The sequence below is a fragment of the Symsagittifera roscoffensis genome, chromosome 2 (assembly GCF_963678635.1).
Source record: "Symsagittifera roscoffensis chromosome 2, txSymRosc1.1, whole genome shotgun sequence".
Lineage (NCBI taxonomy): Eukaryota > Metazoa > Xenacoelomorpha > Acoela > Convolutidae > Symsagittifera > Symsagittifera roscoffensis.
This window is the reverse complement of record NC_087063.1, coordinates 14502076-14516016: the sequence shown is the minus strand read 5'-3', so window position 1 is coordinate 14516016 and position 13941 is coordinate 14502076. Positions and strand designations below refer to the sequence as shown.

Here is a 13941-nt window from a genome sequence, read left to right as displayed (position 1 = left end):
GTTAACACAATTGATGCGTTTTTAATTCATCAAATGAACCGACTAAACTGATTTGTTTCAAGCAACATAAAAATAATGAAAACTCGATTTCAGATTTTTCTAACTCAAGATATCCTGCAATTTTTTAAAATGCATAATTTATACATAATGTGGCTTTATGCTTTGCAATTTGTTGCATGCGAAGTTATTGTGGATGCCTTCAATTGGTTATATTCCAAATTATTACCTGCAAAATTGTGTCTATTTGTATTTGGTGCCACTTTTGTAGAATCGCATTGGCAATTTTTTAGCGTATGTAGCTTTATTCGTGACTAGTGTTTGTCGTTTTTTAAGCTTGTGTGGCTGAGTGAATAGTGCGCGAGACTCAAAATCTCTTGATCGCAGATTCGAATCCTACACATAGCCGAGTTTTTGCTAATTCGAGGCTTAATTTTATGTTCTCTTTTTGCATTTGATAGACCTGCTTTTTGGTCGTGTTCTCGCATGTGTTTGCGAAGCGCAGTTTCGTCTGTGTAGTGAACCTTAGCAACTTCGAGACTAAAACTTACCTCGATTACTTTTTAACTTTAAAATTTTGCTCAAAAAATGAACCCTCGCTTACATGCTAAAGAGGCTTCGTTGTAGGGTTGCAATATTTGTAAATTCAAATTTAATCAACCGTTCCGGCGCATCTTGCGTAGAGATACACATCTGCTTGAGACGGAAAAAGGCTGTGATTCGAATCCGGTCGGGCCCTTTTTTGCGAGCTTGAAATTAAGTGCTTTTTCGAACTATCGTTCGTCTGTTTATTTTTGTCGGCTTTGTTTCCGTAGCCCAATGTTTTTGATGGTTCAGCTTTTTCCTATGTTTCTTTAGCACCCATGTTTGACGACAAAGCCCGGGAATTCGATTTCAGCAAGACCTGGTTTTTTGCAAACAAAGTTTTCGGCTTCTTTAGTTTATTGTTGGTCTGCTTATTTTTGTCGGCTTAGTTCCGGAGAAATGATTTTCGTTTTGAAGTTTTGGTTTTTTCCCTAGCATTCCGAAAGCTATTTGTAAAGTTTGTAATGATGTAGGCAATTTCGTTCCGGATATTTTGAGCTTTTTTGCAATTTTTTTTATTGACAACAACAATTTTTTGAAGTTTTTTTCATTATTTTCTATATGATTTTAATCATAATCATTCATATTTGTATCGCAAGTGGTGCGAAGCGCAGCTTGGCCTCTGTTCAATTTACCCACTAACGAAGGCTAGTAGCAGGCTAGGCTAGGCGCCGGTCAGCCTAAAAATGGGGAGCGTTTTTTAAAGTGAACCGTTTGGTACTCCTTTTCATGGTTCGGATCAATTTACAGGTTTTATGAGAGTCTTAAAAGAGGTCAATTGTTTACGGAAGGCGTTATCTATTAATGTTGTTGTTGGTAAGGAATTTTCTGCCGAGATATACTGGTTGTTTTTGGGTCGAATTCCGTTGAAGGAGCGTATAAGCCAAAATTTACAGCCAGAATAATCCGTGTTGGTTTCACTCAGAGATCAGTCATCGCCCTCACATTACTTAACTTCTGTAATTGAATCATGACAATCACAAAAATGACAATCATCATATATTATCCTGACGACTTCCCGTGCTTGAAGAGGGTACTTAACTTAAGTATGCAGAATTTGGGGTGGTGGTCGGTTGCTCGAGGCGGATTTGACATTTTGACTGGTGGTTGTTTATTGTTTAGTCTCTCGAAACGAGGTAGAAGAGTGACCGCGCATTTTAAAGGGGGAGCTCGAGGTTAAGTTTTTGAACGAAAAAATCATAATGTTATTTGTTTTTTTTCCTCGACCTGGAACTCTCGCCTTCAAAGTGCGCTGCTAACCTTCCAGTAGAACTCCAGAGACTAATACATACACACTACAAATAGTCAAAATGCAGAACATGCTTCTAGCACATTACCACCTCGCTAAAATCCTCCGACTCAATTTAAATGTTTTCCTCAATAAGTCCACCCACTGAAACAAACCTAAGCCTCTAAAATAAAACAATGAATGAGGCATAAGACCATAATCAAACTGCTACTCATATACAGCATCCCAGCGTGGGCGCATACGGCTATCAAAACTTCCAAACAAAAACTGCAAAACGCAGCCCTCCGTATTTTCACTTGATATACCAAATGTCAAAATTCGAAGTATGTAAAATACTCTCCTCGATTTTTGTTTTTGTTGAGTTCAAATAGTTTCACAACTTTCTGTTGACTCGGTTTCGAAATTTATTTTTTTTTGCTTAGATTTACAGTAACTCCGATTTTGTTTTATTTTCATTTTTGTTTTCAGTTAAAGATTGTTTCGGCATATGTTGGTCTAGTAGCCTCAGAATGTGATATTTGTTTGACTAAAAAAATTTTCACTGTGAGGGAGACTTCTAAACTTCGCGTTCAGGATTTATTGTTCTCAGGTTTTTAGGAGATCATTTTTCTGTCTCAACCTTGCGTCTACCCAAGTGTTTAATTTGTCTTGAATTTCGTTTGTCTGCTTATGTTTGTCGGTTTAGATGCCACATTCGGGAATTTTTTAGTGCTGTGGGCTTAGTTATCTCATTCCAAGACAAAATTCAGGTTTTTTTTTGTTGCAAGATTTCACTGTTTCATAGCTTAATGGCTCAATTTTTTTAATGACACTTATTTCGTATGACAATTTTTTTTAAAAGTAATGAACGTAGTAAAGACTCTTATGTACGTCTTGCTGATTTGTTTTCCAGGAAATAGTCGTTAAATTAGGTATAATGCGTTTTTTGAGTTCAATTGAAATTCATCTGCTGAAAGTGACGTAAATAGAACTCTCTTAATACAAACGTGGAAATGGCGCAAAAAATATGAACGATTTCTAGTTTCAGAAGTGGTGAATTAATTTTTCCAGTGGAATAAAGACTTCACCTACAGATGCATTTTTTGTCTCTAGTTGGGTTCATGTTATCAAAAAAGCGCCAATTATAAATTGTTCTAGAAATTCGAAGAGCTTAAAGGGCATCTATTTTTTTCTTTGAAACTCGAAAGTTTTTCAAGAAAGTCAGTGTTTTTTCTGTGTTTACTTGCGTTCTTACTCTTTTATTTTTTGTTTTTGGCTCAACGGGTGTCTGCTGACTTGTTGTTGGCGTAGCGGCCGCTCGGGAAATTCTCAAAGCTTATTTAATACTGTTTGTTGTTTTTTTTCGACGGTTTTTCTGAAATTATTTTAATTTTCTCCCCAAAAAAAAAACGTTTTGTTTTTCGATTTAAATATTTCCCTCTCATTTTCTATCCCCTAAATTGAAATATTGGGCTTGAGTTATATCGCAAGTGATCCGAAGCTCCGCTTCGCCTCTGTGTCTAACTGAATTTATTTTGAAACAAATGAAAATAAGTTTTTTGAGACGTGACTTGCGGCCCTTTTTTTTTCGGCTAGCACGCCATGCTATGATAATGTATCGCAAATGATTTAAAGTTCTGCGGCGCCTTTGTTTGTACACAAGCAATGCTTGTGTTACAGTATAACTATCATTTTTTTCCAACCTAAGTCGCAAAGATTGTTGCGACGCAAATATTGTTGCGATAAAATGTGTTCTTTTTCAAATTGTTCATTTTGATCAATAAGCAGCTATTTAGTACAGCCAATGCTAAGGATTTTAACACAGACTATTATTGTTCCGATTTTTGTAAAGAAGTCTTTTTAACTAGCCATTTTGACGGGATTTTCTACATTTCATTCAAAAGTATTGTTGTCCTGGGCTTAAATTTGGAACGATACTTCACCTGGGATTATTTTTCGTAAAGTTATGGGAGTTAAATTGCCAATTTGGGACAATTAACGCTCGATATATTTCGCGCTCTTAACGCGTAAGCTGAGATTCAATCCGTCATAGAAATTGTTCCAAATTAGTTGAAGGAAACTTATTTGCCATAATTGAGTTGTTACTAGATGATTTCACAAAAAAATCTTAAATTAAAAAAAAAATCTTTTTATTTTAATTACATTAAATTTTTTCATGTGATTACTGCTCTATAGGATGCTCTATAAATTGAGGCATGTTAGTTGGTAAATTTTTTTTTTCAAATTGACTGGTACTGCTAATGCGTCATAATTGGCGTGCGTCACTTGAGAAAATTTTAAGACTAAGTTTCACCCATTCAGTTTTTCCCAGTAGCGTTATCGGTCATATTTTTGCTTGTGTATGCGAAGTGCAACTTCGCCTCTGTGTAAAGTTCAATTTGAAGTTAAATGCAGTTTTCTACATGCTTTTTTGGAGCGTTTTTTGTTGAGTGAAGCTCGGTTGTAATTCGTCAAATTTAGTGTGAAACGGAGGGCAAACTGTTGACGAAGCTGAAGGAAAGCTAAGGGCTAAGGTGCGGCCATAGTTTATATGGTCTCTTCATAACAGCTGTATAAAAGACAGCTGCTCTGACAGTAGCTCGGAATCATCCGATCAGTCATCTAAACAAAAAAAAAGATTTTATCTTGAATTTCTTATTGGGTTTTAAGTACTGCGTGAAGGGAGATATGCATAATTTCTTCCCGGAGCTATTGGTAATGTCTTAAATAATTCATGAAATTTGTCTGAGCATTTTTACTCCAGGCTTTTATGCACCGGTCGAATTTATGTCTAAGTCATTTCAAGCATAAAAAAGTTGCTTTTGGCGTTCATGCTTTGCCAATGTAAATATCATCATCTGGATTCAGCCAACGTTTCTCAATTCTGCTTTTAGCTAAATGGGTGTTTTTGTTAAATCTGCCTTTAAGTTTTGGCAGCATCATTTTTTGTTTAGGTCACCGAGTTTCATTGCGGTTTATCGATTTCTCCTTGGAAACGAAGGAAGACTGCTCGTTCGACTATGTGTTGTTAACTGATGGGCCCGACAACGAAAACGGCCCTGTGCTCGGGAAGTTCTGCGGTGAAATGAACACCAGGTTGGAGAGTCCCAAAATATCATACAGCAACATAATGACAGTGCAGTTTTGGTCCGATCAAACAGTGGCGACTAGAGGATTTAAGGTGATATTTCTTGTTTTTTAATTTGCAGCTGTTAATGATGGAACAATTTATTTCGTTTTAGTCCCGTAACTCTATTGTAAAAAATGAAAGTATGTTTTCGCTATTTGACTTAATTTCAATAATCGTGACGGAATATTCTCTTTGATCTTGGAACGGAACTCAAGTTTTGTTTAGCTGATAAGTGAAAAATGGTTTCAATTTATATGAAAACAAGCTATTTCCTGGTATAAAAATGCCTTCTATTCTGGTTTAAGTAAAATAGGCTAGTGTTAGTTTTAAGTTCATTTGAGTTTTGTGCGATTTATAATGCGAAATAATGCGCAGAAGTCTCTTCAGTCTTAAGTTTTATAGTCAAGATCTATGCAAAACTGTTATGGTCGAACTTTGGAATTTGTGTGGTTAAGAAACATTGGTTGTATAATTGTTGCGCTTTTCTCCAGAAGAAGCACAATGATTTTTTTACGAAGAAAATTTATTAAAGAATTAATTACATTAATGAGTTGAAGTTATATTTAGGCCGAGTATTTTATCCTCTGTGGTGGGCGTCTTGTGGCTACTGAAACTCCTCAGCGCTTAGTTTCACATGCCTCCTACGGCGATACAAACTACCATAGTGGGGAGAATTGCGAATGGACGATAGTCGCTCCTGCAGATTACTACGTTGAGTTCCAATTCGAACACGTTGAAATCGAATGGGAGGAGCAATGCAAGTATGACATGGTCGTCGTATATGAAGGTGAACTTATGGAACCCTCGAGTCATAAAGCGACCGTCTGTGGCGACAAAGGCCCAGATGCGCCTATTATCAGCAGCCGCAACTCTCTGCTTGTAGTATTTAATACGGATGATACCTTGAACAAAAAAGGCTTCTCAGCATCTTTCAGAGCTCGCTCGAGACTGGGAGGAATCGACTTTCCCATTTATAATTCGCCTCTGGAAACGCTGGACGAGAAGGAAACGGGAGGCGGTTCTATGTATCTAGAAATAGCAGACGCATAGCGCTTGGCCCGAATTGATATTTATTAGAAGAACCGGCTATTAAATTATGATTTAAATTTAGTTCTGCCCTGCGAAGATCAATTACGTTGAAGACAAAAATTAAAAGGATGCCAACTTTATTTTTTTATGGTTTTGACCCGTGCTGGATTAATTTATGGCCGCATTATTTGAGGCACGAAAAAGTTTGATTATCACGGACTCTCTGGACTTGATGAACGCACCGTTTTGATGTAATTCAAATAGATATTTTAGACACTTTTGCAATTGCTAAATTGTTAATTCAAATTTACAGCTTTTCGTTTTTTCTTTAAAATTTAAACTTCTTAACTGCTTTCCTTTGTTTATTGCAATTAGACAAGTTTATTTTTCAGTGACATTGAAATGCTCGTTTCTGTAGCAGCATAGTTTTAATGCTGTATAGAGCGTACATTTTAAGGTTCACTGCCCACTATGACTCAAAATTAAGAGATGTCACATTTCTCTAGGCTGCTAATGTCACTTTTTGAAAGGTTTACTCACAATCAGGCTTACGAAAGCTGTTATAAAAAAAGGTGCATGGATGTAACTTAAATATTATTTACCCTTGCGATTATAAAATTAATTCTTATTAAATTTAATTTGAGCAATATGTATCTGATCACTCCGCATTTTCTCACTTCGTTAAAAATAAAAGTTTGTTCGAATTAAATATGTGGCTTAAATTCGATGCTTAGCCTTGCGAGAGCAAGTGTCTTGTAATCGGGAATTAGACTTTTTCCGTAAACAGTTTTTCTTACAAATCTAACTGGTTTTTCTTACTTGCTTTGTTATTACACATGCAAGCGTGGTGTAAGAACGACTATAATTTTTTTCAACTTAAGTCGAAAATATTGGTGCCACTTTTGGTGACATCCTTATGGCTTTTTGATTGCATGTGCTTTGACATTCGATTAGTAATAAGTTGACACTGTTAATACAATTTTAATTCATCAATTGAACCGCAAAAGAGCTATTTTTTTGTTTCAAACATTAGTACAACTATTAAAACTCGATTTCAGAAGTGTTCAAACTCTACATACCTCGCATTTTTTTTAAATACATGACTTATATATAATTTTGCTGCGTTGCATTGGCAATTAATTAGGAAATGTAGCTGTTTTATTAGTGGCTAAGGTTAGTAAATTTTCAAGGGCCCGTTGCGCAGATGCAAAGATGTTCGGCTTTTAATCTCCTGGCTGTAGGTTCGAATCCGCCAGAGTAAACGTTCAAATTTTCAGGGCTATTTTTACCTATTCTTTTCTAATTTCACTTTTTACAACTAATTTTTTGTCGCTTTCCTTGTGTGTGCGGAGGGCAGCTTCGCGTGTGTTGAACCTTGACAACTTCTAGGCTCGTTCTCACTTGGTCCAGAGGTCATTTAGTCGCTTTTGCACCCTAAAGTTTGAGGTTCGAGTGCCAGTTGCATCTTGTTTGTTTCGGCTTAGTTGCCACATCATAGATTTTTATTTTGCTGAAAGTTTTTTTTTCATTATAGTTGCAAGTTCTGTTGACTGTAGTTTTAGGAGGACTAAAAACTTGTTTACAGAGTCAATTTTTTCGGCACATTTCATGCCTGCGCCAAGATTGTTGGCTGTGTTTCCGCTGCATAAGTTTGTTCTTTTACTTCAATTATCTTATATTCAAATAGTTCGCCTAGATAAAGCTTTTATCGAGACGTACGGAAATTTTGGTAGACCTTTTTTTTTCAACATTGTTCATTTCTCTTTGTGTTGTATGGCAACTGATGCGAAGTTTCGCTCTGTGTAAAGTTTACGAATAATCTGAGTTTAGGCGAAATTTTTTGCGGTTCGTTTATTGATTTCTTTTTTTAAGGTTCAATTCAAATACATATGACTAAAGGAAGGCAAATTTTGCTCGCAATGAACCAAAGTGCAGATGATGTAAAAGCATGAATGATTTTAGTTTCGAAAGTGGATTTCAATTTTTAGATGTCCCAGTTTTCACTACTTCGGTAAGCCGTCCATAAAAGTGTAAATCATAAAATGCTCAGGAGACTGTAATTCTCAAAATCCAAGAGGTTTAACGTCGTTTTTTTTTCTTCAATTCGTGAAAATTGTTGGTTGGTTTCTTGTTCTTTGACGCGTTTACAACCGTCTGTTGGCTTTGTTTGAAGCACAATTTTTTTTCAATTTCGTTGACTATCTTGATACTTTTCAATTTTTCTGTTTGCAGTTTTTGTAGTTCAAATTTTGATTTTTTCCAAAGCTCGTTTTTCGACGTCATTTTGCGCACGGGTTGAAAATTGCTAAGAAGTGAAAACAACCATGCAATGTTTGTGATATATCCCAAGTGATGCAAAGCTCCGCGCAGTATTTCACTACTGTTGCAGCAGACACTGATTCAAGCGCAGTATACCACTCGTGTTGCACGTAATCCAAGCTGTCATTTTTAGTTGTCACAGCTTCTCACATTTTTGTCACTAAGTCGCGTCCGATTTTCCCATGTCCTGATTTTTTTACCCATGTGATAAGCAAGGGTATTGCAATCGAATATTAGACTGTTAACTCATTGACTCCTGGTGATGCATAGGTTTATACCGAATTCAGTTTTCTGACTGTCTCTTGTACACTTATATTGGAGGTAAAGCATATGCCTGGAAGGTGAAGTTCCTGGGTTCGAATTTGACCAGGACCTATTTTTTTCAAATGGTAAAATTTCAGGTTCAAAAAAATTTCGGCCTATCATTTGTCTCCTTATGTTTTGTCGGCTTTATTGCCTGGTCTAAGAATCGTATTTTTGTGCGAAATTTTTTTACTGTAGTTGTTTGAAATGTATTATTAGCTTTTAAAAATCCGGCCGAATCGAAATTTGCTTTTTACAATGGCTGTAATTTTTTTCGACTCAATCGGTTTCAGCTGATTTTATATCTACTTAGTGGCCCTTTATTGAATCGTTTGATATCCGAGAAAAATTTTTGTGTTGCTTGTGTGTTCTGAGGGAAAGGGGGACTCAATTTTTTTAAGAGGTTGTTTTGATTTTTTTCTGCATAAAGGGGTTCTGCTGAGGTTTTTTCTGTTTTGTTACCGCTCGGTAAGTTTTGTTCTGATGCTAATTTTGCATTATGTTGCCTTGGCATTTCAAAACTATCTTTATTCATTTTGACAGATTTGTTATATGTATAGTTATTGGTTTTTTATTCATGATTTTTTGGTTTAGCTATCGGTTTGGTTTCCGATTTGTGTATACCACCATGATTTCAGTACCTACAGTCGATACTATGTAGGCAGTACATGTACATTTTTCAATAAAATTTAGCCGAACAATTTTGGTTTATTTTCAGCTAATTAGCTGTCGGCCTTAATTCTGTCGGCTTATTTACTGAATATTTTGTTTCCTTCAAATTTCCTATTTTATTTATGATATCGTTAAAACTTTGACCGCCTGTTTAATTTTTTGAATGCTTAAATTCAACCCACTTAATTATTTAAAAAAATTAATCTAACGGTTATAATTTTCGAAATCCGCTTTGATAGTTCTTGAGTGTATTGCTGTTTTAATTATTTACTTGCTGTATCACAAGTGGTGCGAAGCTCAGCTTCGCCTCTGGGTTACGATTGTTTTAAATTCCATACTCCCAAACAATCCCTGGGCAACAATTGCGGACGATATTGAAAAGTTTTGAATTATTTGGCGCATTTCGCCCCTCACAATGTGCCGTATTAAATTGGGGGCACTTGTTCACATTCTTTTTTAACAAGTTCTAGTTTTTACCTTCTGTGCTTCTGATAAACAACCGAGTACTCGAGTTCAATGTTCAACCTTAAGTTCGGTCTTAGTTTTGGCAAAAGTGAGGTCCTTCACAATGAATTCTACCTCTTTCCCTTGTTGCTGCTGATTAGCAAGGAAGCCAACGTTGACTTCTTTCGTTTCCAGCCTAAATTGATGGTTTTTGGCGTCAAAAACCTCTCCTTGAACACTTCCCTCATATTTAGTCCACGTATGTGGAACGGATTGGTTCGAACATGCAGGATACATGTATGATCCACCTGATCGATTCAAACGCGCCTTCGCAACTCCTAATTTAAAGTTCACCGCTTTGTCAATTGGGTTTTTCAGCTCAATTTCGGTCGAAGTCTTCCGTAAAATTATATTCTTTGATATAACATTTCTTAAAGGCTATCCAGATCTCCATATGTGGTTGTTTTTCTAGCCCGGTAGGGGTTGGGCTCGTCCTTCTCTAGGTCGAAGAACTTCGCGGCATCCACCGGCCGGAGCCACATGTCTGCAGGAGTAAGTAGTTAGGGGAAATTTGAAAGTGGCAAGTAGTATGGGGTGCAAGGGAGCTTGTTAGGCATAGAGGGGAAAGGGTGCTGTCTTGTCGGAAAAAGCAAGTGTTTAAAGCCGGCCATTTCCAGACCGGGTTTGGGAGAGCTTACAGCGGGTAATTCTGGAGAGGGTTTCTTCAAAGGTGTCAAGTTACTTGCCTCGTTTAGTTTTCTTTCAAAAAGGGTGAAAGTATTTATAAACAAAGGAGGAGACTTTGTCATGGTCATGAAATTCTCCAGGAGGGTATTTCAGCAGTTAAAAAGTTCAGTGATTTCTTCTTTGAAGCAGTTCAAAAAAGAAGGACGTGTTTGCCGAGGGGAAGGGAATGAGTCTGGAAAATTTTTTAGGGCGATAGGAACAGTAAGCTGAAAAAAACTGCAAAATTTAAAGTTGTGATTGTGAAGATTGAAACTCCACCTTCACTGTGCTGGTGGGCAGTGGAACTCATGCGGCTGAAACCACCCATAACACGGAGCGCATGATTTTGAGTAACCTACTAGTGGTTTATTGAGGTTTTACTGGCGGCATGGGACCATGTGGGGGAGGCGTAATGTAGTATGGTTCTAATGAGGGCTTTCTAAGTTAAAAGTGGAGCTACTTTGGTCTGACCCCAGATAGTACCTGCTAAGGCTTTCACGACTCCTATCCTACACCTGCACTGTGTAGCAAAGCTTTGGATTTTCTCAACGGTAGAGGCTCATTGTTTAAAAATACACTTTTTTTTTCAAGTCTTTGTTGTAAGGCGAAGAAAACGATTATTGATCCTTTATCTGACGCAAAATTTATATTCATTTTCCGAGAAGTAAAAAAGTTATATGACTTTTCAGGCAGCCATTTTTCAAGTTTGATGCTTTTTCGATAGCGCTTCCGGAACAAGGTTGGGGGTTGTCCGCATATGAGGTGAGGTGAAGATTCTCTGGTGGGGAGGGGCTTCATGAACGATTAAATTTAAAAAAGTGGGTAATAGTACCGATTATTAGGGAACGACGCAGTTTAATTCATTGCGGAGTTCCCCAAGTTTTGGTACTATCGTCCACCCTTTTATATTACCTTTCATGACGCCCCTCTAAGTCTCTTGGTATTAGTATGCCATGAACTACTTCCACGAGTGTGCGATGGCACACCACATCAAATGCCTATGAAAGGTCTAGTTTGGTAAGGGGGCCGATTTTGATTAAAACCTTCTGTGACTTAAAAATCAAGAATTGACAATGATGTGGCGGTGGAGTGAAATCGACGAAAAAGATTCCTGGCATTTCTTATATGTTTCGAAAAAATAACTGATGCGGCTCTCTGAAATTTTGTTTGCTGGGCTAAGAAGTGATCCAGGCCTGTATGATGGTGAGGCTTGAGTTCTTTATCTGGGTTGGGCACGTATATTGTTTTTGAGATTTTCCACATTTAGGGATTTGGTTCTCAGACAGAAGAAAAAACCAAAGTTGAATATTGCAAGGGTAGAAGACCTAAATGTTTCAAGTGGATAATAAATGAGCCCTCCAGGCCGAGTTCGCGATAAGGGGAAAAAGTAGGGCTAACAAAAAGAGCATTGTACGAAGTAGCTTGTCTGAAAAGTGGGTCCTCGCATTGAAGAACTGTTTGTTTAACGCTGTCGTTATGTCTAGTGGGAAACTGATGGTTTTCAGTCATTATCATTGGATGCTTATCTTTCACAGGCCTGGATTTGTTTAGGCAGTGTATCTTTTTCGATAAATTTCTGGGGCCAATGTGTTAATCACTGGTCTGGAGCAGTTGATGCTATTTGTTTTGCCTTTTGCCGTCAGTTTTAAAGTTTTTCTTTTCGTCGATATGCGTGTTCATGGTCTAAGAAGTGACCTAAGTGATGGTCATATTTTTTTACACGCGAGAGTAGAAGAGTCCTCAGAGAGAGATAGGGTGCGGTGGAAGAAAGGACCAGTGTGGGTTATGGTGGCGTGCGGCCCAGTGGATTAAATGTTGTAGATTTTTCTCGCCTGCGGTAATAGTAAATTGGGGCACTAATTTAGAGAGGCTCGACACAATATGTTCGGAAAGCCTTTCCAGTCAGCTGTATGATTATTAATGTGTGGCATATTAGGAAGAAAATTTTGCCGTTGGTTTTTGAGGTTGTTTAATAAGTTTGGTCAGATCCTAGGGATTCAATGGGGGACTAAAATACGACGAATAAAAGTGATTGTGACTGTCCGGAGAGGATTTTGAGTCTCGGTGTTAAAGGGTGCTCTGCTTTGGTTTTTTCATTTATTGGCGCATAATTGGATGCGGTAATTTCATTTCTCACCGCGTCGATCTTCTATGCTGAATTTCGAAAAGTTTGAGTATTTGTTTGTACGGTAGTGCAGGTGCGTCTCCTGGTCCAACTAGAACAGCAATAAGTTCGGAGTAACTGGGTAAACAGCTGGATATGGGGAGAAGCTATCATTGAGATACGAAAGTCAAATTGTTCCGTCACTAGCAATGTTTATTTCTTCCTTTTGTAGAGATTTATGATTTGCAGATGATAGACTAAAGGGGTTCAAGAGAGGTAATCCGTCTGTTTTCTCGGTTTAATTTCTCAAAGGACCGCGGTTTGGATTCAATTTTCCACTAAAAAGGCAGCAATTTTAGGCGCTTTTCTCCATTAAATTTTGGTTGCAATGTTCTTAAAAAGTATTTGACTTTAGGGGTTAGAGATTTTTGATATAGAGGTTTTGAAATTTGGATGGTAATTGGTAGGATGGTTTAAAGTTAGAAGTGCCTTGAGGGGCAGTCTTAGGGTAGGGAGTTTGGGTTCATTAAGTTCGGGATGTTAGAAGTTGAGGGATTAAATAATGTTGGTTGAATGCGGATTTGGTTTCGGGGTTGGTAAAACATAGTTAAGAGTGTACAACGGACAGTGAAAATCTCGGTGTTGTTCGTGCGATACGTGGCACGAACGCTGGTTTGAGTTCGCTTTATATGTAAGTTACAAGGGGAACATTTATATGGATCTGGGTTTGGATTTATGCCGGAGCGGATTTGTAGTATTATGAGGAAAAGCAGATGGTGCAGCATGGCCGGCTTCCGACAATCCGTAATCGAAATCCCGCAGTTTTCTGAGTGTTCCCCCAGACCCATGTGAGGGGAAGTTTGACACCATTTGCATTCTGACGAGCCAGGAGTCGGATCCACCACTTGGAGGTGGCGTCCTCTGGATCCATATCATCCATTTCGCCGTAGCCGTTCTAACCTCGAGGAGGCGGGCGACACCGGTACTTGTCCAACCGTGACCGAAGTGGGATTCGAACGCATTACCCTCGTGCTGTGAGACGTGCGCCTTCTTACCCCCACTAGGCCACGGAGTACGCTTTCGACATTAGCTCTGCCTATCAGACTCGAGTTGTCTCAAGCGTGCTCTCTCAGTTTAGTTCATCTTAAAAAAGTTTTCAAAAGAATGGCTACATAAAGATTGGATTGATGGTTACAATAAAGCACTGACTTCGTTTGTTTGAGAAAATCTTTAAGCATCATATTGGGCTTAAGTCCCTCAGAAAACAAAATGTGTTTTGGTTTACCGTCTTATTGATAAGACTGAAGTTTATTATATGCTGCTCAGTTGGCTCTTTTCCAGTCCCCCCTTTCAAAATACCGAGTTTTATGTTTGATTTACGTGATGTTACGCTGAAAAGTATGA

The 13941-nt window shown here is 37.8% G+C and overlaps 2 protein-coding genes across 3 annotated transcripts in view; both read left to right on the top strand.

Annotated features, from left to right (window-relative positions):
• LOC134840762 (tolloid-like protein 2) overlaps window positions 1–6287 on the top strand; it is a 103621-nt gene extending 97334 nt beyond the window's left edge. The window contains exons 6-7 of the mRNA XM_063856789.1: window positions 4765–4991; window positions 5508–6287. Coding sequence (XP_063712859.1) covers window positions 4765–4991; window positions 5508–5990 — 710 coding nt within the window. The 3' untranslated portion in view covers window positions 5991–6287. The remainder of the gene's footprint in view (window positions 1–4764; window positions 4992–5507) is intronic.
• Window positions 1–13941, top strand: part of LOC134839038 (doublecortin domain-containing protein 1-like) — a 196256-nt gene that overhangs the window by 129368 nt on the left and 52947 nt on the right. The window lies entirely within an intron of this gene.